General features: G+C 42.0%; 1 protein-coding gene across 4 annotated transcripts in view; it reads right to left on the reverse strand.

The window, feature by feature from the left end:
• DMXL2 (Dmx like 2) overlaps positions 1–18,831 on the reverse strand; it is a 103,252-nt gene extending 84,421 nt beyond the window's left edge. For all 4 annotated transcript variants that reach the window (XM_070763020.1, XM_070763021.1, XM_070763019.1 and 1 more), the window contains exons 1-2: positions 18,654–18,831; positions 103–225 (exon numbers count right to left, since the gene is read on the reverse strand). In XM_070763020.1, coding sequence (XP_070619121.1) covers positions 103–225; positions 18,654–18,740 — 210 coding nt within the window. In that variant the 5' untranslated portion in view covers positions 18,741–18,831. The remainder of the gene's footprint in view (positions 1–102; positions 226–18,653) is intronic.
• Between the last annotated feature and the right edge of the window lie 8,404 nt (positions 18,832–27,235).

Raw genomic sequence — 27,235 nt, forward strand, 5'->3', positions numbered from 1 at the left:
CTTTTAAAAGAGAATATAACTTTCAGTGCAAATTTCAACCTTAATATTTAAAAACAGGGCTGCTTTTTAACCGTACCATATCCAAGATTTCGAATCTCTTACCCTGCCTTGCTGGGAACATTCCACACAGCTGACCTGGATGTTTCCATGCTTAGCACCAGGAATAATTTGCACGCATTCGAAGTCATTGGCCAAGATGACAATATCACACCCAGAGCCATAGGCCTAGGAGAAATAAACAAAGGAAGAGGGAAAGAAACTTCGTGTCTATATTTGCTTGTAAAGACATACAGGGAAGGGCATAAATTTAATTTAGTTCCTTGTAAGGACCTTAAATATTAGAGGCACCAAGAATGTTGCTGCTTTAATACACCTCCAAGGTTTGTAAAACACAATCCAAAATTTTCTTTATTATCTGCCCTGCTCCAGGAATGATTTCCTGCTTTCCAATTTTGTGCAAATGCAATCCTAGCTGCTGTTACTATATGCGTTATTAAATATATATCATTTTTTTGGTATTTTTCTGGTGAAATTTTCTGGTGAAATTCCTAAAGGAAAGAATTCTTGTTTTAAGTCTGGCTTTTCTTCCAGCTTTTTTCCTAACCATTATTATTATTATTATTATTATTATTATTATTATTATTATTAATTGGATTTGTATGCCGCCCCTCTCCGCAGACACGTATCTTAATCCAAATTAACAGATGAACATTAAGATTAAAAGATAAAGAGGATTCATTGTATTAAAAGACTTGGGGGAAGTTTTATAGATCGTTAGAAAATGAATATAAATAGATTTGAATATAAGTGAATGATGTAACCCAGATGTAACACCTGAAAGAGATGAGGGGATAGGAGAAAGGAAAAAAAAGAGAGAAAATCTAAAATTTGAAGTGTATTAAGATAAAAGATATAGATTAAAGGAATATATATGGAATAAAATATGAAAAATGTAAGATTGTGTAAAAGAATTCAGGGCTGTTGGAATACCATTCCAGAAAAATGGAGAATGTACAGCAAAGGAACGAGGAAGGGAAGAGAGGAGTAAGAAGGAAGGAAGGAAGGAAGGAAGGAAGGGGAGGAGGAAGGAAAGAGGGGAGTAAGAAAGAAGGAAGAAAGGAGTAGAAAGAAAGAAAGAAAAAAGAAAGAAATAAAGAAAGAAAAAAGAAAGAAAGAAAGAAAAAAGAAGGAAAGAAAGAAAGAAAGAAAGAAGGAAGGAAAGAACGAAAAGAGAAGAGGGGAGAAGAGAGGAGAGAAGGCAGAAGGTGAAGTTGGGAAGAGGAGAAGGAGAGAGGGAAGGTGAAGTAGGTCGAGAATGAGAAAGAAGAAGGGAAGGGAAGAAGAAAGAGATAGGAAGGGAGAATGGTAAAAAAGCAATCTTGAACTAATAAAGCAACAAGATAAATATAAAGGCAGGCATCTTTGTCCACAGAAGAGTCTCTATAGACTACAATGCCCACAATCCTTTGCTCTTAAGACACATGGACAAGTGTTGAAATCAAACTATCTGGACTATGCAACTGTTTGCCTAACCTTGAACTGCAGCAATGCCATTTTTCAGCAAGATAACATTCTCCTTCAGTTGGCAGATTTTTGCTTGCCTATTCTAAGTTATTATCAATACGGTCCTTATCTGTTAAGGAGAGGGTATGGTTATATTTAAGCCACGCTTCAGAAGAATCCGGAAAAGAAGATATTTGCTAATGCTGGCTAACATTAAAACTGATTAAGAACAAAGATAATCTTCTGGATTTTAATGGTGGTACAATTAAGTTAGAAATGCAATACTTGTTGATTGTTTAGAATGAGCCAAAAATCACTTTAAAAGCAAGCAGGTTTGGGAATTATAGCCTTCAATACATTTATTGAAAAGTGGAGGTGGATGCATCATATGCAAAGCCGATTTAAAAAAAAGTTTTTTAAAAAAAAATAATCAACACATTTGCATAGTTGCAGGAAATTCTAAGGATCCATGAAGCATCATGTTCCTTCAAGCATCATGTTCCTTCTTCATATATTGTTCATGGTCCTTGCATTTGGGGTTGTTTTTTAAAAGATTTTAATTCCCAAATACAGTACAATTAAAAAAAGAACAATAAACAACAATTAAAACATACAATTAGAAAAAAAGAAAAGAAGGGGGAGGGGAGAAAAAGAAGGGAACATAACAAGAAAAGAGAGAGAGAAAAAAGAGAGAAAAAAAGAAAAGAAATAAAAAAGAAATGGTTACATGACACACCATTATCTTCTTATTTACATTCCTGGTGAATCAAAAAGAAAACTCCATGTATCTCATTGTTACTTTATCTAGTCCGTATATCAATTATCTACATTTTCAATATATTTATAATTATCAATTATGTCCATGTGTTATTCACTTATTTATTGGTTATTTCTTCTGGTTGCAAGCCATTTGTAAATTTTTCCCCAAATTGTATAAAAAAGTCTTTCTCTCGTTTATTTTGTAATTCAAATGTGAGCCTGAACATTTTAGCGCAGTCCACAAGTTTACTTATTGTCTGTTGTCCTTTCACATTCCACAGTCCTCGGAAAGGTGGCATACAAATCTAATATATTATTATTATTATTATTATTATTATTATTATTATTATTATTATTTATTGGCCTTTTATATTTACTGACCCCTCACATCCTGGACACAAATTGTTTCAACTCCTACCCTCAAAACGTCACTACAGAACACTGCATCCCAAGACAACTGCCACACGAATGCCAGAGTTGGCCTTCTCCGGGTCCCGTCGACTAAACAATGTCATTTGGTGGGACCCAGGAGAAGAGCCTTCTCTGTGGCGGCCCCGACCCTCTGGAACCAGCTCCTCCCAGATATCAGAGTTGCCCCCACCCTCCTTGCCTTTTGCAAGCTCTTTAAAACCCACCTCTGTCGTCAGGCATGGGGGAATTGAACATTTTCTCCTTTCCCCCTAGGCTTATAGAATTTATACATGGTATGTTTGTTGGTATGATTGGTCTCTTAAATTGGGGTTTTTTAGATTACTTTTTAATATTAGATTTGTTACATTGTTTTTTATTGTTGTTAGCCGCCCCGAGTCTTCGGAGAGGGGCGGCATACAAATCTAAATAAACTAAACTAAACTAAACTAAACTGGACACAAGAACAGTTTTTCCCCGAATGCCATCACTCTGCTAAACAAATAATTCCCTCAACACTGTCAAAGTTTTTACTAAGTCTGCACTGCTATTTCTACTAGTTTTTTCTCATCATTCCTATTATCCTTTTCCTCCCACTTAGGACTGTATGACTGTAACTTGTTGCTTGTATGCTAAGATTTTTAATAATATTGATTATTTCCTCATTGCTTATTTGACTCCTATGACAATCATTAAGTGTTGTACCACATGATTCTTGACAAATGTATCTTTTTCTTTTATGTACACTGAGAGCATATGCATCATCACCTTGAGGTTCGACTACTGTAATGCTCTCTACATGGGCTACCTTTGAAAAGTGTTCGGAAACTTCAGATCGTGCAGAATGCAGCTGCAAGAGCAGTCATGGGCTTCCCTAGGTATGCCCATGTCACACCAACACTCCGCAGTCTGCATTGGTTGCCGATCAATTTCCGGTCACAATTCAAAGTGTTGGTTATGACCTTTAAAGCCCTTCATGGCATCGGACCAGAATATCTCCGAGACCGCCTTCTGCCGCACGAATCCCAGCGACCGATTAGGTCCCACAGAGTTGGCCTTCTCCGGGTCCCGTCAACTAAACAATGTCGGTTGGCGGGCCCCAGGGGAAGAGCCTTCTCTGTGGCGGCCCCGACTCTCTGGAACCAGCTCCCCCCAGAGATTAGAACTGCCCCTACCCTCCTCGCCTTTCGCAAACTCCTTAAAACCCACCTTTGTCGTCAGGCATGGGGGAACTGAGCTACCTCCCCTGGGCCTATACAATTTATGTATGGTATGCTTGTGTGTATGTCTGTTTAATAATGGGGTTTTTTAATATTTTATATTGTAAATTATTAGATTTGTTATAAACTGTTTTTATTGTATTGTGAGCCGCCCCGAGTCTACGGAAAGGGGCGGCATACAAACAAACAAACAAACAAACAAACAAACAAACAAACAAACAAACAAACAAACAAACAAATGAAAAATTCCTTGTGTGTCCAATCAGACTTGGCCAATAAAGAATTCTATTCTATTCTATTCTATTTTCTGCATCTGTACTAGCAAGACCGCTAACACATCCTGGAGAAAGGTTCTGGGACAGGAAAAGAAACCGAAAGACATTTGCCAAATAAAAACAGAAGCAGAGAGGAAAGTCGAGTCGTGTTTCTGCAGCCGTCACGATAGCAGCAGGCACTCACTGCAGAAGCACAAAGGCTTGTAACCACCCACACACATTTTAGTGCCAGTTTTAGTTGCTCGGCTACCTACAGTCGAAAAATGAGATGGAATCTTCAAGCTGCCAGAAACAGCAGAATGACTTGCAAGATCTTCACAGAGGCAGGGGAAAATGACGCTTTTGCAAAAAAAAAAACCCTTGGGTGGTGGTGGGGAATATATATCTGGGTATAATTTTTTTATAAATTTTCTGCACCATAAAATAAAACAATATATGGTTATAAACACAACAACAATGCTTAAAACCAATCATATATAAACTTTTCTTATTACTCACTCTTATCTCTCCTCATCTAAAAGTTTCTATTAATTTTATACGACATGTAACTGGAAAAGTTAAAAAGACAGGGAGAGGCCTCCGTGGGGCCACTCTAGGAATCTCCTGGAAGGAAACAGGGCCAGAAAAGGCGGGGAGAAGACACCGTGGGGCCTCTCTAGGAATTTTCCTGGGAGGAAACAGGGCCAGAAATGGTGGGGAGAAGCTACCGTGGGGCCTCTCTAGGAATCTCCTAAGAGGAAAAAGGGCTGGAACATGCGGGGAGAAGCCTCCATGGGGCCTCTCTAGGAATCTCCTGGGAGGAAACGGGGCGTCCACCCTACCTGTGGTTTCCCCAATCGCACGCATTATTTGCTTTTACATTGATTCCAATGGGAAAAATTACGAATTAAGTTCGTAAGTAGAGGCACCACTGTACTTGTTGCATTTTTTCTGGGATGCTTTTAGTACTGCAGAGAATAAGCTGCAACGAGTCTTTGGAGAGGGGTGGCATACAAATCTAATAAATTGAATTGAATTGAATTGGACCTTTGCAACTGGCCTTCCATTCAAATATTATCTAGTTTCGGCCTTTCAGCATCGACTAGCATTGGCTTTCCACTCCCAGCTGCCATGACCTTGCTTTCCATAAAGTAAATGAATTGGACTCGACTCCCAGTGGCAACACACCTGGGCAGTTGTCCTGGCTGCAAATCCAGAAATGAATTGTTTTCTGCTGAGAAGTTTCAATTCCCCAAGTGTAAACCACATCACAGCTATAAATAAAATACGAGGCCCCAAGGACACCACGTCTTAAATAATACAGATCCTCTCTTCATCCCGACCAGCAAGTAAGGTTTCTTCAGAGGTTTCTCACATGCAAAACCCATCAATTTTCAGAAGCCAAAGTGTTATCGCTACAGTTTTCAAAACGAAAGATACTTTTTCTTCCCTTGTTTCTATTCTCATTGACAGTGTACGCTGCCCTTGGTAAACAATCCTGGAGTGACCTGTAGGATCCGAGGCAGATATTACGCAACCAACAAAATTATAATGCCGATAAAAACCACAGTTGGAAACAAATAGAATCACAAAGCGATTCCCGGCTGCCTTCAAACAGCTGAGAAAATAACTGTTAAGATATTCATGAACTGGGGGAGCCATGTTAATAAGGTCAGCCAATGAATGGGCATAGCAACTAAGTCATCCAATGGGAACTAAACACTTCTGAGTCTGTGCAGAGAATCAAAACTGAAAACTTTAGCCTAAGGCTGGGCACGACTCAGCCCACACTCTGCGCTCTCTACTCTCAGTCCATTCGGTGCTTGTCTGCTCTGATGAAATGAAACTATCTCTCCTTCTTATGTTTATTTGAAGAAATAATCTAGTTCTGGTATTTTGTGTGTATGTGTGTGTGTATAAGACTACTTCCGAGGCCACCTTCTACTGCGTGAATCGCAGCAACCGGTGAGGTCCCACATAGTTGGTCTCCTTAGGGTCCTCTCGACCAAACAATGTCAGCTGGGGGGACCTAGGGGAAGAGCCTTTTCTGTGGGGGCCCCAGCCCTCTGGAATCAGCTCTCCCTGGAGATTCGCACTGCCCCCACGTTTCTTGTCTTCCAAAAGAGTTTAAAAACTCATCTTTGCCACCAAGCCTGGGATTTTTAGATCTTCCCCCCTGACCAATGAATGTTTCTTAGTATGATTGTCGAATGAATTGTATATGATAGTTTTTAAAACCAGAATTTTAAGGCCTTTTTATGTATTATTAATTGGATTGTTTATTATTGTTTTCTGTATATGCTGTGAGCTGCCCCTAGTCCTCAGAGAGGGGTGGAATACAAATCCAATTAAATCTTAAATCTCTAAGCTTTGTTCGGCTGAGCACAAAGCCGAAAGCACCAGCCTGAAGATGACAAGTGGGACCTCGTTGAAACGTCACCAGGAATCTCTGAAACCTACGTGGGAAGAAACCCGATTATGCCAAGACCTACATACCTGTACCCATGAAAATCTTTGTGTGTATGTGTGTGTTTGTGCAAATAATAATAATAATAATAATAATAATAATAATAATAATAACAATTATTATTATTATTATTATTATTATTATTATTATTATTATTATTATGTCAGTACAACACAGCAAACGAGATCACTATGCTGGATTTCTTATTTCATCACCAGTCGGGCGCTTCCCAAGCACCTAGGACTGCGTGACATAGCGGCGAATTATGTTTGCCGATCCCAGTAAAGCGGCCTTTTGCAATTGACAGATGGAGATTTTGTTAATTCCAATGGTTTTCAAATGTCCACTGAGATCCTTTGGCACTGCGCCCAGCGTGCCAAGTACCACTGGGACCACTTTCACTGGCTTATCCCAGAGTCGTTGCAGCTCGATTTTTAGATCTTCGTATTTCACTAATTTCTCTAGCTGCCTCTCCTCAATTCTGCTGTCTCCTGGGATTGCGATGTCGATGATCCATACTTTCTTTTTTTCCACGATCACAATGTCTGGTGTGTTATGCTTCAGAATTCGGTCAGTCGGAAGTCGGAAGTCCCACAGCAGTTTTGTTTGCTCATTTTCGACCACTTTTTCAGGCTTATGATCCCACCAGTTCTTTGCCACTGGTAAATGGTAGTTCTGGCACAAGTTCCAGTGGATCATCTGTGCCACAGCATCATGTCTATGCTTGTAGTCAGTCTGTGCAATCTTTTTGCAGCAGCTGAGTATGTGATCGATTGTTTCATCTGTTTCTTTACAGAGTCTGCACTTTGGATCGTCTGTTGATTTTTCAATTCTGGCTTTGACAGCATTTGTTCTAATGGCCTGTTCTTGTGCCGCTAGTATTAGACCTTCTGTCTCTCTTTTTTTTAAATTATTATTATTATTATTATTATTATTATTATTATTATTATTATTATTATTTAGATTTGTATGCCGCCCCTCTCTGTAGACATCTATAGTAGTCTCCCTTCCTTTTCATTATCAGCAAAAATATGTTACACTTATAGATTATAGTTGTCGGCTATAAAAAGCTTAATTGCCTTGGAATATGGCCAAAATGAGACAAAAAGGAAGCTGTATGCCCCTTCCACATACCAGGGTGACTCGACAAAAAAAATCACACACACACACACACACACACACACAAAAACACCCTCCCCACTGTACTATGTTTACAAAGAAGTTAATGAATCCAGCTGAATCAGTTATCATGCAACAAACTCTGATAATAACACACACATACCACTTCACAACGCAGGACATTGATTTGGCAGGTCATGTACACCTGAACTGTCAACTGGTGTCTATTTCTGTCCTAGCTTTCTATCATCTCCTGCCTCACAAAGGAACGGCAGGTGAGAATAGACGGAGTGAATAGACGGAGTGAAGTGGACATCTACAACTAGATCTGAGAAAAGTACAGTAGCCTTTGACTTACGATGACAGTCGACCCCCAAATTTCTGCTGTTCAATGAGATATTTGTTAACTACGTTCTGTCCTATTTTACGACGTTTTCCAGCTGTTGAACTGAATTATTATTATTATTATTATTATTATTATTATTATTATTATTATTTATTGGATTTGTATGCCGCCCCTCTCCGTAGACTCGGGGCGGCTAACAACAGTGGTAAAAACAACATGCAACAATCCAATAATAAAACAGCTAAAAACCCTTATTTTAAAACCAATCATACATACAAACATACCATACATAAATTGTGGAAGCCTAGGGGGAAAGAATATCCCAGTTTCCCCATGCCTGACGACAGAGGTGGGTTTTAAGAAGCTTACGAAAGGCAAGAAGGGTGGGGGCTATTCTAATCTCTGGGGGGAGTTGGTTCCAGAGAGCCGGGGCCGCCACAGAGAAGGTTCTTCCCCTGGGTCCTGCCAAACAGCTGATCAATTAACTACCTGGTTATTAAGTGAAGCTAGATTCCCATTGACTTTGCCTGTCAGAAGGTTGTAAAAGGGGAATCACATGATAATAATAATTTAATAATAATAATAATTTATTAGATTTGTATGCCGCCCCTCTCCGAGCGGAGCGGCTCACAGCAAGCAATACATCTACAAATCTAATATTAAAAAAAAAAACAATTTAAAAAACCCCTTATAAAACAACCATACAATCCAGACAAACCATACATAAATCATAACGGCTAGGGGTATGTCAATTTCCCCATGCCTGGCGACATAGATGAGTTTTCAGGAGTTTGCAAAAGGCAAGGAGGGTGGGGGCAGTCCTAATTTCCGGGGGGAGTTGATTCCAGAGGGCCGGGGTCACCACAGAGAAGGCTCTTCCCCTGGCAGATTGTTTTGTCGACAGGATCCGGAGAAGGCCAACTCTGTGGGACCTAATTGGTCGCTGGGATTCATGAGGGAAACATGATCCCCAGAAGGTCAGAAAACTAAAGCCGACAAGAAACAAAGGAAACAAGGAAAGAAACCGAACTTAATAGGAGTTCAGCTCCTGACTTCTCTTAAAGCTCTATTGCTCTTTAGTTGCCATGGATTTAATTACTCAGATATATTCCAGGATTCTGCCCAGACTAGTTTTCAAAGGACTTGGCTAACTTGGTTGACTTGTGAAGTTCATCAGCGATTTTCATGCAAATTAGGCTGTGTTAACTGGGCCATCTCTTCCAGTTTTGAGTGACACTTTGTTGGCCAGATCCAAATTCAATGACTTGGTCCAGCAGTGATGGCGAATGTTTTTTTCCCCTCAGGTGCCAAAAATGCACATGTATGCGCTATTGAGCGCACACGCATGCCCAAACCCAAAATTCAGTGCCCCTTCATGCCCCCTAACCCCTGCACATGCCTGTGTGACCCTCCACACTGTTCCAGCCCTACACCTGCATGCCTGACTTCCCTGCTTCCTGACTTCCGCTGGCCCAGTAGACCCGTTTGTTGCCCTCCCCAGGCAGCAAAGGCCCCTTGGAGGCCAAAAACGTCTCTCCAACACTCCGTGGCTTGCACTGGCTGCCGATCAGTTTCCAGTCCCAATTCAAAGTGTTGGTAATGACCTATAAAGCCCTACACGGCATCGGACCAGAACCGTCTTCTGCCATACAAATCCCAGCGGCTGATAAAGTCTTACAGAGTTGGCCTTCTCCGGGTCCCGTCGACTAAACAATGTGGTCTGGTGGACCCCAGGGGAAGAGCCTTCTCTGTGGCGGCCCCGGCCCTCTGGAATCAACTCCCCCCAGAGATCAGAACTGCCCCCACCCTCCACGTCTTTCGTAAATTGCTTAAGACCCACCTGTATCGCCAGGCATGGGGGAATTGAGACATCTCCCCCAGGCTTTTACAGTTTTATGTATGGTATGTTTGTGTTGCATGATTTTAAATGATGGGTTTTTTAGATGTTTTTTAAAATATCAGATTTGTTACATTGTCATATTGGTATTATTGTTGTTGTGAGCCACCCTGAATCTGTGGAGAGGAGCGGCATACAAATCTAATAAATTATTATTATTATTATTATTATTATTATTATTCCAAAGCATCCACGTGAGCCAAAAATCAGCTGGCTGGTGCGTTGGAGCTGAGCTAGGGCAATGGCTCCACATGTCACCTGTGGAAAATGCACTTCTAATTTGCTGTTTTTGCTGTGTTTTTGCACTCTGGAGGGTTCAACATAAGAACCTAAGAAGAGCCCTGCTGAATCAGGCCGAAGCCCATTGAGTCCAGCATTCTGTGTCACTCAGTGGCCCACCAATTGTCCTTGGGGATTTTGAGCAGAAAGAGAAGGCAAAACCCTCCCTTTCCTTTGACCCCCAACAAATGGGACCCAAGGGAATCCTGCCTGCCTCAATAACCACTGATACACTTGGCATCCATGAGTCTGTCTAACCCTGCCTTGAAGCTATCGAGTCTGACAGCTGTCACGACCTCTGTCATGAATTCCATAAACCAAGGACCCTCTGGGTGAGGAAATATTTCCCTTGATTTGTCCTCACTGTCTTACCTATGAGCTTTAGGGAGTGCCCCCTCGTCCTAGTATTGTGTGATAGAGAAAATATTTTTTCTCTATCCACCTTTTCTATCCCAGGCATGATTTTATAGACTTCGATCAAGTCAACCCTTAAACGCGGTCTTTCAAGGCTGAAGAGACCACGGCGTTACTCTACTCTACTCTGCTCAAATAAATACATTTGTAGATCACGGAGTTAATGTTGGGTCATCCTTGATGGAATGGATGTCCATCATCTTTAGAAGAAACCAAGTTGAGTAGCATAACACCTCTTATTTTAATACCTTGTGTAAAATTTAAAAAGGTGTGACAGTAGCGTCAAAAGAACCCGTTGTTAGATTTCTGTTGTCAGAAATGGCACACTGTATATTAATAATCGCTATCAAACCCATGCATGCAAACCCCAAAATATATAATATTACTGAAAGAGAACAGCCACCCAAAGACCTTAATAAACAGCATTATCCTTTCCAGCTCAACAGATTATACTGGTGTCACAATTAGCTTTACACTTTCTGACCATGACCTAAGACCATCTCCAGTTCTTCAACCAAGATGTCTCATGAACCTATGACTCTGAGGCTAAGAATAAGAGATGAGATGCAATTGATGCCTCATCTCCCCACAGTTCTTGGCCGACTCTTTGCAAATCGTCATCAAAACACCATCTGGAGCTGCAACGGAGTCTACAAATTATGATATGATAAAAATGTGAGAAAGCATTCATTCCAGCAAGGAAGAAGGAGAGAGGGGGGTGAGGAGAGAAGGGGAGAGGGATAGAGAGGGAGAGATAGAGAGACAAAAAGAGAGAATGGGGGAAAGAGAGAGAGAGAAAGAAAGAGAGAAGAGAGAAAGAGATGAGAGAGAAAGGGAGAAAAAGAAAGAGGCAAAAGAGGGAAGGAGAGAGTGGGAGAGAAAGAGATAGAGAGGGTGAAAGAGAGAGAAAAAGAGAAAGACAGAGAGATAAAGAGAAAAACAGAGAGAAAAAGAGAAAGAGGGAGAGAGAGAGAAAGAGATAGAGAGAGAAAAAGAAAGGAAGAGAGAGAGGGAAAGAGAGAGAGAGAGAAAAAGAGAGAATGAGGGAAAGAGAGAGAGAGAGAGAGAGACAAGAAGAGAAAGAGAGAGAAAGAGGGAGAGAAAGAGATAGAGGGTAAAAGAGGGAGAAAAAGATAGAGAGAGAGGGAGAGAGGGGAAAAGAGAGAGAAAAAGAGAGAAAGAGCGAAAGAGAGAAAGAGGTAGAGAAAGAGGTAGAGAGGTAGAGAGAGGGAGAGAGAGAAAAAGAGAAAGACAAAGACAGAGATAGAGAAAGAGGGAAAGAGAGAGGGACAAAAAGAGAGAAAGAGGGGGAGAAAGAGATAGAGAGGGGAAGAGAGAAAGAGAGAGAATGAGGGAAATAGGGAGAGAGAAAAAGAGAGAGAGTGAGACAAAGAGGAAAAGAGGGAGAGGGAGAGAAAAAGGGAGGGGGGAGAGAGAAAGAGAACACACAATGCTACACAATGCAGTTCATTTATAATATGAAGCTGAAGGTCCCTGCGTTAGAAGAGATGACATCAGCTGGCACTAATGGCCAGGAACATCCAACTTAGTAGTAGTAGTAGTAGAAGAAGTCAGGAGAACCGCATAGCAGGAGAGAGAGAGAGAGAGAGCGAGAGAGAGAGCGAGAGAGAGAGAGAGAGAGCGAGAGAGAGAGAGAGAGAGAGAGAGAGAGAGAAAGAGGTAGTGAAAGAGAATCTGTAATTTATGGCTGTGGCTTTCTTGAATTACTCTTAAAAACATCGCTCTCCTTAAATCCTAAATATGAATCAACAGGCCCTAAGGTTGACTTAGAAAACTGTATTCTGAATAGTTTGGACTACAAGTAGTAGGGCCTTTCTACATCACGATAGTTCTGTTTCAACCTCCGAGGTTGTGTTTCTTAAGTCGAGGAAGTTTAAGATGTGTATAGACCAGTGTTTCCCAACTTTGGCAACTTGAAGATATCTGGACTTCAAGTTGCCAAGGTTGGGAAACACTGGAATAGACTTCAATTCCCAGAATTCCCCAGCCGGTATGACTGTTGGGGAATGCTGGGAGTTAAAATCCACATAGCTTAAGCTTCCTGAAATTGAAAAACACCATTCTAATAAACTGCTCTTATTGGCATTACACTTCTCACCGGTAAATATTTAGAAATGAGTTGGTTAGAGTGGGCCTTATCTTGCTTTTTATTCATTTTTAGAAAAGGAATTTTAGCATCCTATTTTTTAAAAGAAAAAGCTTATCCCCAGCCAGGGAAAAGAGGCATTTGAGAAGATGTATGCAACTAAATAGTTTCATTAGGAAAGAAGCCAGAGTCTTTTTATAGAATCAGAATTAAGCCGTTTCTTCAACAAATAAATAAAATCCTTCCTATTCTCCTAGATCCTGTTATTAAATCCGAAGTTACGCATTGGATTATTTCTCAAATGCACTATTTTTCTCCTTACGACAAAAAAGCTCTCGGAGCAACTCGGAATAAAAACTCAAGTAAACACCCCAGAGATTAAAACAAAACAAAGCTGGATTTAAGGCAGGATTTAAAAACAACAGAATGTTACTACATTTCAGGAAAGGGCCTTAATATTTTTATCTGCATGAGGGCACGTTATCTTTTCCAACTTTTTAAAACGTAAACGTTACTAAAAGCTTTAAAGAGCTCGTAAAATCCAACGCAAACTAACGTAGGTTGAAGAAAACAAAGAAATGAAAAAACACACAAAAAAGAACGAACATTCTGATGTTCTTTGCAGCAAGTACAAATAAAATTTAAAAAGTTATCTCTTACTGTACAATTGCAAAAAAGGTTCACTTTCTTTTATTGTCAATTTTTCTTTCCTAATCATCAAAAATGTCTGAGAGGTTTCCAGTCACGACTGTAAATATTGCCTTTTCTCTAACCAATTTAGCCAATGTAACCATCTCAGCAAGTTCTTTCACCTTTGGGCCAGAATACATCCGGAACCGCCTTCTACCGCACGAATCCCAGTGGCCGATAAGGTCCCACAGAGTTGGCCTTCTCCGGGTCCCGTCGACCAAACAATGTCGTTTGGCGGGCCCCAGGGGAAGAGCCTTCTTTGTGGCGGCCCCAGCCCTCTGGAATCAACTCCCCCCAGAGATTAGAACGGCCCCCACTCTCCTTGTCTTTCGCAAATTACTCAAGACCCACCTTTGTCGCCAGGCATGGGGGAGTTAGGATATTCCTTCCCCCCAAGGCCATTACAAGTTATGCATGGTATGTTTGTGTGTAGGTTTGGTTTTTATAATAAGGGTTTTTAGTTGTTTTATTAAATTGGATTGTTGCATGCTGTTTTTTATCATTGTTGTTAGCCGCCCCGAGTCTGCGGAGAGGGGCGGCATACAAATCCAATAAATAATAATAAAAAATAATAATAATCTTTACCTACCATTTCTCTATTGTGGGTTATGCAAAACATTTAAGTATATAATAATCTCGCTGCAATTATCCTCTCTTTTTCCAGTTGACCTCAACGTGAACCTGTCTCTGCATCATCTTGGCCACAATAGAAGAAGTCAGAAGTCTGCCATTTGTTTAAATTGGTTTCCCTGCCAATCTAGCTACCGCCATGGGTTTTTATGTGGTCCTCATCCAAGCACTAACCAAGCCTGAGCCTGCATTGAAAACAACCAAGGTTGCCAGGTGTATCATAACCGTCTAGCATATTTATCTTAGGATCATTATTATTGTAGAAACATATACAGGGAAGGCCTTGTGAACGTAACATCTCGGAATCAGGAAACCCAAATGAGCTTGGTCTCATGATTAAGACACCAAGCTAGAAAGTGGGAGATTGTGAGTTCTAGTCTTGCCTTAGCCATGAAAGCTGGTTGGATGACTTTGGGCCAATCATTAGGAGACAGTGAGTCCTAGTCCCGCCTTATCCTTAAAAGCCAACTGGTGAGTTTGGGCCCATTATAGTGCATTGTAGTCCTGCCTTAGTAATGGAAGCTGTCTGGTTGACTTTGGGCCAATCACCAGGAGACTGTGTGTTCTAGTCCCGCCTTAGCCATGAAAGCTGGTTGGATGACTTTGGGCCAATCACCAGGAGACAGTGATTTATAGTCCCACCTTATCTTTGAAAGCTAACTGGGTGAGTTTGGGCCCATTATAGTGAGTTCTAGTCCTGCCTTAGTCATGAAAGCCAGCTGGTTGACATTGGGCCAATCACCAGGAGACTGTGAGTTCTAGTTCCGCCTTAGCTATGAAAGCTGGTTGGGTGACTTTGGGCCAATCACCAGGAGACTGAGTTCTGGTCCCACCTTAGCCATGAAAGCTGGTTGGATGACTTTGGGCCAATCACCAGGAGACAGTGAGTTCTAGTCCCACCTTAGCCATGAAAGCTGGTTGGATGACTTTGGGCCAATCACCAGGAGACAGTGAGTTCTAGTCCCGCCTTAGCCATGAAAGCTGGTTGGATGACTTTGGGCCAATCACCAGGAGACAGTGATTTGTAGTCCTGCCTTATCTTTGAAAGCTAACTGGGTGAGTTTGGGCCCATTATAATGAGTTCTAGTCCTGCCTTAGTCATGAAAGCCAGCTGGTTGACATTGGGCCAATCACCAGGAGACTGTGAGTTCTAATTCTGCCTTAGCTATGAAAGCTGGTTGGGTGACTTTGGGCCAATCCCCAGGAGATAGTGAGTTCTAGTCCCACCTTAGCCATGAAAGCTGATTGGATGACTTTGGGCCAATCACCAGGAGACAGTGAGTTCTAGTCCCGCCTTATCCTTGAAAGCTAACTGGGTGAGTTTGGCCCCATTATAGTGCATTGTAGTCCTGCCTTAGTAATGGAAGCTGTCTGGTTGACTTTGGGCCAATCACCAGGAGACTTTGAGTTCTAGTCCCGCCTTAGCCATGAAAGCTGGTTGGATGACTTTGGGCCAATCCCCAGGAGATAGTGAATTCTAGTCCCACCTTATCCTTGAAAGCCAACTGGATGGATTTAGGCCCATCATGGTTAGTTCTAGCCTTAGTCCTGAAAGCTGGTTAGGTGACTTTGGGCCACTCACTCTCTTGGTCCAAGCCACCTTGGCGTTGGGTTGCTCTTGACGATAAGAAGAAGACGATGTGTTGGGAATCTTCACCGCCTTGAGTTGTTTGTAAAAATAACAAGGGCAGAATACAAAATAACAAACCAACAAAATAAATAAACGATCTGTTTTCCTCTCGCGCTAGCCTCAATGCCTCTTGGCCAATAGGTTTTAAAAACTGGAAATCCCATCTTTATCCGCTCAGTACAAATTCAGTCCACAGAGAAGCGTTTATCAGCCCTCATTTCAGGAATATTTACCTTTCCTTATCTAAAGATAGCAATTCCTGTTTGTGGGGGTAAAAAGATCACAAGACACACATACCACCAGCAGCCACTATCTCTACCGCTGATACCCACTGGGCCTAGTCTTTTCAAAACTACCATGTCCAGATTTGCAACCGAGTGGAGTATATTTTTTTGGCAAACTTTTGTCGTCTTCTCATCCCACACAATTTTTGTCACCTTCCCAAGGCATCCCACCTTTTCCTGAGTACACAGTAAGGCAAAACCTATCTCATACCACCCCATTCACACTACCCACCCACCCAAACCTACACAAAACACGAAAACACACTCGGGGTAAAATCTCTTGGGATGGGGACCTTTTAACCCGTGTTTTGTGCAGAGAGAATGCACGGATATGGTTTGTGTTATTTACAAATATATCGGCATGCGTTTTCCCTCTTGCCTCCGACATATTAAGGTATATATACTGCTCAAAATAAATAAATAAAGGGAACACTCAAATAACACACCCTAGATCTGAATGAATGAAATATTCTCATTGAATACTTTTTTTCTGTACGAAGTTGAATGTGCTGACAAGAAAATGAAATTGATTGTCAATCAGTGTTGCTTTCTAAGTGGACAGTTTGATTTCACAGAAGTTTGATTTACTTGGAGTTATATTATGTTGTTTATGTGTTCCCTTTATTTTTTTTGAGCAGTGTATTTGAGTCCTCGGAGAGGGGGGCATACAAATCCAATTAAATATAAATAATAATAAATAATAATAAATAAATAAATAATAATAATAATAATAATAATAATAATAATAATAATAATAATTTATTAGACTTGTATGCCGCCCCTCCGAAGACTCGGGGAGGTTAATTTATGTATGTATGTATGTATGTATGTATGTATGTATGTATGTATGTATTGGATTTGTATGCCGCCCCTCTCCGTAGACTCGGGGTGGCTAACAACAGTAATAAAAACAGCATATAACAATCCAATATTAAAACTGTTAAAAAACCCTTATTATAAAATCAAACATACATACAGACATACCATGCATAAAATTGTAAAGGCCTAGGGGGAAAGAGTATCTCAGTTCCCCCATGCCTGACGGCAGAGGTGGGTTTTAAGTAGCTTACGAAAGGCAAGGAGGGTGGGGGCAATTCTAATCTCTGGGGGGAGTTGGTTCCAGAGGGCCAGGGCCACCACAGAGAAGGCTCTTCCCCTGGGTCCCGCCAAGCGACATTGTTTAGTTGACAGAACCCGGAGAAGACCCACTCTGTGGGACCTAACTGGTCGCTGGGATTCGTGCAGCAGAAGGCGGTCCCTGAGATAATCTGGTCCGGTGCCATGAAGGGCTTTATATAATATATGCCTCTACGGGCATGTACAAGGGGGCGCGGTGGCTCAGTGGCTAAGATGCTCAGTTTGTCGATCGAAAGGTCAGCAGTTCAGCGGTTTGAATCCCTAGTAACGGTGTGAGCTCCTGTTACTTGTCTCAGCTTCTGCCAACCTAACGGTTCGAAAGCAGGTCAAAAATGCAAGTAGCAAAATAGTGACCACCTTTGGTAAGAAGGTAATAATATTCTGTGTGCCTTCGGCATTGAGTTATGCTGGCCACATGATCACGGAGATGTCTTCGGACAGTGCTGGCTTTGAAACGGAGATGAACGCCGCCCCCTAGAGTCGAGAACAACTAGCACATATGTGCGTGGGAAAACGCTCACTATTTTAATTTTGACCATTTGTAATTATTTTTATGTTTGACTGCTTTTTATTATTGTACTACTGTATTGTTTTCATTGCTGTAAGCCGCCCTGAGTTCTATGGGAAATTGAATAAATGAAATAAAATTAAATTACATACACTTTATATGAAAATATGCTGCGGGAGGCTCTTTGGCTTTGAAACGGAGATGAACACTGCCCCCTAGAGTCAGGAACGACTAGCACATACTGTATGTGCCAGGGTAACCTTTTCTTTTTTAATATAGACTTTATAGGAAAATATGTAGCTTTGAAACGGAGATGAACACTGCCCCCTAGAGTCGGGAACGACTAGCACCTATGCAAAACAGGAACCTTTACCTTTACAGGCAGAGAGAGACTCAGCACCCCCACTTCTCCCACCTAAAAACACACCCGTGTACAATTTTCTTCCTGCATGCCACCTACTAAGCTCCCCTGATCCCCAAGAATCAGAGGGAAGGCGGCCACTCATCCCCAGAAGACCAATTTTCTGACATCCCAAGGGACTATTTAATTGACCGGTGCAGGGAAAACTCTGGGTGGGAACACACACCTCTGTGAGACGGGCAGCTCAAAGCACCTTCAATCTCCGTGCGCAGGCAACACATTTCCCCCCCCCATGCGTAACGCCTGCGCAGATGTCCAGGGAGGGGGGGAGGCATACGGTGGATTCCGTGCGTCCCGGGGAGGGGAGGGGAGAAGGGAGGCGAGGAAAGGTTGGCCCAGCACCTCCCGAGCTTCCACCCCCACCCTTTCCGTACAATTCCCGAAGTCGGGAACGATGCTTGGTGCGTAAAAGGCTGGAGAGCAGCCTTGGCGCGGCGCTTTCGCCAGACGCGCAGCTAAGGAGACACCCCCCCCCCCAATAGTCAATTCCCCTCCCTTGCAAGCGATTAATCGGTTAATCATCCCTCTCCTCCCCTCTTTCTCCTCCTCCTCCTGGCGGCCTCGGGCTCGCCGGCCTTACCGTGAACGGGGTGTCATCGACGCTGCCCACTGAGTAGCAGTTGTCGCCCGGGTTGACGGCTCCGGTCAGCACCTGGTGCAGATGCATGGCGCCCGGCCCTCCGTCGCTTAGCCAGGCGGCCAACCGGCCAGCCAGGCAACTAAGGCAGCAGGGCTAGCTCCGCTCCTCCCGTGCGCAAAGGAAGGGAAGGGAGAACGGCCCGGGCCAGGCCCGCCTCTGCCTGCCTGCCTGCCTGCCTTTCCGAGCTCGCCCTCCTCCTTCTCTCCGGGAAGGAAAGGGCCAAGAGGAGAAGGGAAGCCTCTTTGCGGCCGCCGCGGCGCAGGCAGTCAAGGCGAAGCGAGCAGGCGAGTTGGCCAGCGGCCCGGCGCGCGCGCTTGGTTGGGAAGGGCAGTAGCAGCGGAGGCGAAAGAAGCAGCGAAACGGCGCGCGCGCGCACAGCGCGCGAGGGAAGCCCAAGAGGAGGACGAGGGCGGAGCGCGCCACCCACCTCCTCGCCTCCCGCGCGCGCCCGTCCCCCCCGCCCTGCCTGGGAAAACCCTCTCGGGGGCGCGCGCGCGTGGGATCAAAGCGGCCGCTGGGCGCCGGAAGGCTGGGCGGAAAAGAAGGGAAGGGAGGGAAGAAGAGACAGAGGAGAGAGTAGGTGCGCTAAGATCTCCTCTCCTCTCTCCTCTCCTCTCCTCCTCCCTTCCTCCCCTTCCTTCTTCTTTCTCTTCTCTTCTCCTCTCCTCTCTTCTCCTCCCTTCTTCCCCTTCCTTCTTCTTTCTCTTCTCTTCTCCTTCCCTTCCCTCTCCCGTGTCTCCTCTCCTCCCTTCCTTTAGCTTCTCCTCTTTCCTTCCTTTCTCTCTCTTTAAAAAAAATATTTTTATTGAATTTAAAACAAATCAACATACAACATACAAAATACAAAGTACACATATATACAAGACTGGGGGGGGGGGAAGAAAAAAGTTTCTATATGTGTATTACAGCATTACATATCGCTATCATAAATCTGTTATGTTCTTTAATTCCCACAACACTGTCAAACTATTTATTAAGTCGGCACTACTATTAATCTTCTCATCATTCCCATCACCCATCTCCTCCCACAAATGACTGTATGACTGTAACTTTGTTGCTTGTATCTTTACAATTTATATCGACTGGTTCCTAATATGATTTGATTGCTTATTTGTACCAGGACTATCATTAAGTATTGTACCTTATGATTTTTGACGAATTAATCTTTTCTTTTATGTACACTGAGAGCATGTGCACCAATGGCAAATGCCTTGTGTGTCCAATCACACCTGGCCAACAAAATTCAATTCAGTTCAACTCTACTCTACTGTATTCTAATACTTCATTCTACTCTATTCCCTATTCTTTTTTAAAAAAAAATACTTTATTGAATATTGAGAATTAAAATAGGGGGGAAGGGGGATGGGGAAGAGTGGGGAATATACATAACAAAAGAAAGTCACAGACTAAATATTATAGGTGTCATACTGTAAATTCAGTTTGTTGTAATAACAGGAGTATATATTTAGACATCAAGCTAGGTAAAATGTATATATACAAAATGTGATAGAAATAAAGTTAATTAATAAAAGAAAAAAGATAGGGAGAGATATAAAGATAAAGGAGTGAGTGGGGAAAGAAAGAGAAAGGGAGGTGTCTGCTCTATTCTATTCTGTTCTATTCCATTCCATTCCCTACTCTACTCTACTCTATTCTATTCTACTCTACTCATATTGATACGGTGAACAGAAGCCATTTGATGGCACATAGCTTGCTGGGAAATTGATGAGTAATATCAGATTTACAGTGTGCTGCCTTCGGCATTTGTGTTTGTTGAAAGAGGTGTGTTATCATCTCCGGAGAATCTGATTGGCTGCATCAAACAAATACATCACACTCAATCTTCTGTTGAGTCAAAATCTGAATATATCTACCCATTAAGCCCACACTGAAGCGCTGTGGATATGCAGGCTTTCATGATGGAGCTTCTTCTCCCCATATTGTTTCATGCAAGGCAAATGAATTGATTTGTTTACCAGTGGATCAGACTCATCTGTAGTAGCATTAAGGAACCTGTTTCCTCTTTAACGCGCTGGAAAAAAACGCTCCCCAAGACAGGGTGTTTTCAGGATGTGTTCTTTTGCCATCTGTTGTATAAATATTTAAAGCTGGCTTTGTAAAGGACTTAAAATCCCATGTCGCCTAAATGTATGAGGCCTGTTGTCTTTGCAGCATCAACAGCAGAGGGGTGAAAAAAACCCAAACTGATCAAGATTTTCTTTTTTTAATTAAAAAAAGCTTCAACTACAGAATTTGCCAGGCCCTCACAATGCAACGTAGAGTAACTGTTTTTTTTTCCTATCGTTGATTGCTGGCAGGTTATCTTAGAACCTTTTGCTTGAGACAGGAATCCTCCATAATTCCAGATTTTGTTCCAGCTATTTGGTGAAAAGAAAAGATCTCCCCTTAAGGGAATTTGCTTCTTCTCGGGTTGCTTGAGAATCCCTTCTATTATATTATAATTATAATCCATTATAATCAGAACTGCAGAAAAACAATTGCTGCCAACCTGCCTTCCATAGTGCACGAGCAAAAAGAAGGCTGTGAAAATATTTACGGACTCCTCACATCCTGGACGTAAACTGTTTTCAACTCCTACCCTCAAAATGTCGCTACAGAGCACTGCACACCAAGACAACTAGACACAAGAACATTTTTTTCCCAAACGTCATCACTCTGCGAAACAAATAATTCCCTCAACTCTGTCAAACTATTTACTAAGTCTGCACTACTATCACTACTAGCTTTTTCTCATCATTCCTATCACCCATCTCCTCCCACTTATGACTGTAAGGTGCTGCTTGTATCCTTACAATTTATATCAATATTGATTGTTTCCTGATTGCTTATTTGACCCCCTATGACAATCATGAAGTGTTGTAGCTCATGATTCTTGACAATTGTATGTTGTTTTTATGTACGCTGAGAGCATAGGCACCAAAGACAAATTCCTTGTGTGTTCAATTACACTTGGCCAATAAAAAATTCTATTCTATTCTATTGCCAATTTCTCTTGGCAGAACTAACAGGCTGGAGATTCTGGGATCCTGCACCTCATTTTGGTTACTCCAGCATGCTATTTTAAAGTCCCCCCTCCCCAATTTCCCAATGTGAAAAAGTCCCCAAGAGAAAGAGAAAATAAAACAACAACAACAACCCCCCCAAACCCAAACCACCTATTATTATTATTGTTGTTGTTGTTGTTGTTGTTATTATTATTATTATTATTATTATTATTATTATTATTATTATTAATTAGATTTGTATGCCGCCCCTCTCCGTAGACTCGGGGCGGCTCACAACACAATAAAACAATTCATAACAAATCTAACAATTTACAATTTAAAATATTTTAAAAAAACCATTATTAAGCAGACATACATACAAACATACTATACATAAATTGTATAGGCCCGGGGGGAGATGTCTCAATTCCCCCATGACTGACGACAAAGGTGGGTTTTGAGGAGTTTATGAAAGGCAAGGAGGGTAGGGGCAGTCCTAATCTCTAGGGGGAGCTGGTTCCAGAGAGTCGGGGCCACCACAGAGAAGGCTCTTCCCCTGGGGCCCACCAACCGACATTGTTTAGTTGATGGGACCCGGAGAAGGCCCACTCTGTGGGACCTAATCGGTCGCTGGGATTCGTGCAGCAGAAGGAGGTCTCGGAGATATTCTGGTCCGATGCCATGAAGGACTTTATAGGTCATAACCAACACTTTGAATTGTGACCGGAAATTGATCGGCAACCAATGCAGACTGCGGAGTGTTGGAGTAATATGGGCATACTTAGAGAAGCTCATGATTGCTCTTGCAGCTGCATTCTGCAGAATCTGAAGTTTCTGAACACTTTTCAGAGGTAGCCCCATGTAGAGAGCGTTACAGTAGTCGAACCTCGAGGTGATGAGGGCATGAGTGACTGTGAGCAGTGACTCCCGGTCCAAATAGGGCCGCAACTGGTGCACCAGGCGAACCTGGGCAAACGTCCCCCTCGCCACAGCTGAAAGATGGTTCTCTAATGTGAGCTGTGGATCGAGGAGGACGCCCAAGTTGCGGACCCTCTTCGAGGGGGTCAATAATTCCCCCCCCCAGGGTGATGGACGGACAGATGGAATTGTCCTTGGGAGGCAAAACCCACAGCCACTCCGTCTTATCAGGGTTCCATTAACAGAGGGATAGAATCAAGATTACGTGAAGTGTTAATACCACTTTATAAGACCTTGGTAAGGCCAGTTTTGGTCACCACAATGTAAAAAACTGGAAGTAACTGTATAGTCTTCAGGAAAACAATTGTAAAGTGTGATTGTGTGATCACAAGACCCTGCCGACAGATGTTTCATTACCCAACGGTGTAACATCTAGAATCACAATCCCGTGAAGGGTTAATACCATTTTATAAGGCCTTGTTAAGGCCACACTTGGAATACTGCATTCAGTTTTGCAACCACGATGCAAAAAGGATGTTGAGACTCTAGAAAGAGTGCAGAGAAGAGCAACAAAGAGGATCAGGGGACTGGAGGTTAAAACATATGAAGAACAGTTGCAGGAAGTAATTCAGATCAACAGGGTTGTTTGTAAGAATAAGATGAACTTATTGTAATAAGGAAATCAGTGTGGAATTTAATTAGATGAAAATTTGGATATCTGGATGACAAAATTAGAGGTCAAGGTTGGGGAGGTATGATTGATACTGGAAATAATTTAATTGGGAACTATTAAACTTTTTGGGGGACAGGTATCCAGGATTTACTAACTAAATACAGTTTTTATTGTAAATCGATTATTTTGAAATGTATGGGAAAAAGTTTGTATGGAGGAAAAAAAAATTTTTTTTTAATCCCAAAAAGCTATTTATAAAAGGCAGTGGAATGAAAAGCAGTAAAAATAAATAAAATACAAACGCATCTGGAGTGAGACTCCAGCAAAGCTTTGCTCTTAAAGCTCAAGAATTCCAAAGTCTTGTCTAAGGCGGGTGGCCACTAGGCTTCAGGCCCTGAGAAACGACGGGAGCTGTCCAAGGTCCTGCAAGGCCTTCTATTCCATGACTCAGCGCCTCTCTGTGGTTACCTTGCTCTGATAGGTAGCCAGCCTTGGTGCGTTCCGAGGTTTCCGGGTTGCTTCCAGCATACAAGAGCTTCCCTCCGCCTTCCTTCTATTGAACAGCCAAACCAGGTCCTTCCCTCTTTTAACTCTTGCGTAGCCGAGATGCTTTAAGTCCTCTGCAAAGGGAACAGCAAATCATCTTTTGCTTCCAAAGGCAGACCGACATATACTGCTAAAAATAAATAAAGGGAACACTCAAAGAACACATCCTAGATTTGAATGAATGAAATATTCTCATTGAATATTTCATTTGCACAACTATCGATGGTCAATCAGTGTTGCTTCCTAAGTGGACAGTTTGATTTCACAGAAGTTTGATTTACTTGGAGTATTTATTTTATTTTATTTTATTTCATTTCATTTATTTTATTGTTTTATTTCATTTCATTTCATTTCATTATTTTATTTTATTTTATTTTATTTTATTTTATTTTATTTTATTTTATTTTATTTTATTTTATTTTATTTTTATTTTATTTTTTATTGGATTTGTATGCCACCCCTCTTCGAGGACTCGGGGCGGCTCACAGCATGTACAAAAACAGAACAATAATATGAATCCAATTAATAATAATAGTGTTGTTTAAGTGTTCCCTTTATTTTTTGGAGCAGTGTATATTTCTTTTGAGCACAGTATTTCTTCAGTTTTAATCGTTATTTTTATTTCGTCATCAGGTTGTCAAAATGCATATTTAAAACAGTAAAAAATGATTCATTTTAATATTTATTTTATTTTATATTTATATGCCTTCCTTCTCCCCATGGATTCATGGCAGCTAGCAACAATAAAATGGATAAAAAGTTAAGATGCCCCACAATAAAACATCCACCCACCATTATTATTAATAACAACAACAACAACAATAATAATAATTTGTGTAAACTTTAAATTGTTTTTTTTTTTAGATTTTTAGATTGTTTTTAATACTAGATTTGTTTACATTGTCTTTTTATATTGTTGTTAGCCGCCCCGAGTCTTCGGAGAGGGGCGGCATAGAAATCTAATAAACAAACAAACAAACAAACAAACAAACCACTAGCAGGTTTCCTATTTTTTACGGATCCTGCTTAGATCCTTTGTTTTTTCCATCCTGGGCAAAAAAAAATCTACATTCTCTATAAAGCAGTAGAGAGAAGTCAGTAGTATGGCGACGAAAGTGTGAATAGATCACCCTCGTATAGCTTTATTGTTCTACCTAGACATCATTGCTTTGTGTTACAGAAAATACAGTTTATTATTCTGGCTTAAGCCTGCATTCTTTCTGTGGAGGAACAGTGCCACCCCGTGGCCAAATGTGTGCATTTCATCTCAGATTCCAAGTTGATCAAAACAATTTCCTCTCAATTGCATCTTCACAGAATAACAAAGTGGGAAGGGTCTTTTAGTCCAACCTCCTACCCAAGGAGGAGATCCTATAAGGCTCTAAAAACATTTCTTTGCCGGCAGGCTTTGGGGCCGTTGAGCATTGTCTTCTGGCTCCGGCTGATGGTATAAGTAAATGTTTATGATTGGTTTTTAGTTAAATGCTTTATAATTTTTGGGGTTTTAGATTTGTTTTATATTAGGTTTCTTATATTTTGTATTTTCTATTGACTTTATCATGTAATTCCTGGAGGGATCTGTAATATGGCAAATAATTTAGCTTTACCAGATAAGTGGTCAAAACAGTGGAAACTACAGTTTAATGTTTCCAAATGTAAAATAATGCACTTGGGGAAAAGGAATCCTCAATCTGAGTATTGTATTGGTAGTTCTGTGTTAGCAAAAACTTCAGAAGAGAAGGATTTAGGGATAGTGATTTCTGACAGCCTCAAAATAGGTGAACAGTGCGGTCAGGCGGTAGAAAAAGCAAGTAGGATGCTTGGCTGCATAGCTAGAGATATAACAAGCAGGAAGAGGGAGATTATCATCCCGCTATATAGAGTGCTGGTGAGACCACATTTGGAATACTATGTTCAGTTCTGGAGACCTCACCTACAAAAAGATACAGTGGTACCTCAAGATACGAACCCCTCGTCTTACGAACAACTCGTGATACGAACCCGGGGTTCAGAAAAATTTTGCCTTTTCTTACGAACTTTTTTCGAGTTACGAACCGGCGTTCGGAGACTGCTGGGAAGCCGCGCGGCTGTTTTAAAAGGTGACAGCCGGGCGGCGGGGCTTCCCAGAAGCCTCCCAAACGCCGGTTCGTAACTCGAACAAAGTTCGTAAGAAGAGGCAACATTTTTCTGAACCCCGGGTTCGGTTCGGGAGGTTGCTGGGAAGCCCCCCAGGCCGGCTGCGACCTTTTAAAACAGCCGCGCGACTTCCCAGCTGTCTCCCGAAGCCGAAAGCGGAAGTTCGGCTTTGGCGTTCGGCTTCAGGAGACAGCTGGGAAGCCGCGCGGCTGTTTTAAAAGGTCGCAGCCGGCCTGGGGGGCTTCCCAGCACCCCCCGAACCCCGAACCCGGGTTCGGGGGGGGGGGTGCTGGGAAGCCCCCCAGGCCGGCTGTCACCTTTTAAAACAGCCGCGCGGCTTCCCAGCAGTCGCCGAAAGCCATTTTTTTGCGGGGGTTTTTTTGGTTGCACGGATTAATTGACTTTACATTGTTTCCTATGGGAAACAATGTTTCGTCTTACGAACCTTTCGTCTTACGAACCTCCTCCTTGCACCAATTAAGTTCGTATCATGAGGTATTACTGTATTGATCAAATTGAACACGTTCAAAGATGGGCTACAAAAATGGTGGGAGGTCTTAAGTATAAAACTGATCAGGAAAGACTTCATGGACAGAAGGGAAAGGGGGGACATGATCGAAACATGATCGAAAGATGTCCAAGGAGAGATTCAAACTGGAAATAAGGAGGAACTTTCTGATGGTGAGAGCGATCAACTGGTGGAATGGCTTGTGTGGAGAGGTAGTGAATACTCCAACACTAGAGACCTTCAAGAAAAGACTGGACTGCTATTAGGCCATTGTGATGTAGGGTCTCCTTCACCAGCTGTGGGTTGGACTAGATGACCTTCAAGGTCCCTTCCAACTCTAATAATAAAAAATAAATAAATGGATCAGCTCTGCAAACTGCAATGCTGTTAACCATGGTTGTGTGACACAGCCTGCATTGAAAAAGCAGTGTGGGAATTGGCCACATTTTCTTCGGGGGGGCGATGGCTTACAATTTAAACTTCCTGCAATGCTTAGGCCTGGCATTACATAATTTATTTATTATTAATTAATTAATTAATTGGATTTGTAGGCCACCCCTCTCTGAGGACTCGGGGCAGCTCACAACATGAAGATATATTGGGGAAAAAAATCACGGTAAACCATGAAATAGTCATGATTATTCATGATTAAACATGAACTTAAATACAGTTGCTTTGCTGGTCCAGTACCATACTCAGAAACTGTCGTGCTGCTCTGTGAGCACTGGGGGGCGCC

This window comes from Erythrolamprus reginae, chromosome 10 (assembly GCF_031021105.1).
Source record: "Erythrolamprus reginae isolate rEryReg1 chromosome 10, rEryReg1.hap1, whole genome shotgun sequence".
In the NCBI taxonomy this organism is placed as follows: Eukaryota; Metazoa; Chordata; class Lepidosauria; order Squamata; family Dipsadidae; genus Erythrolamprus; species Erythrolamprus reginae.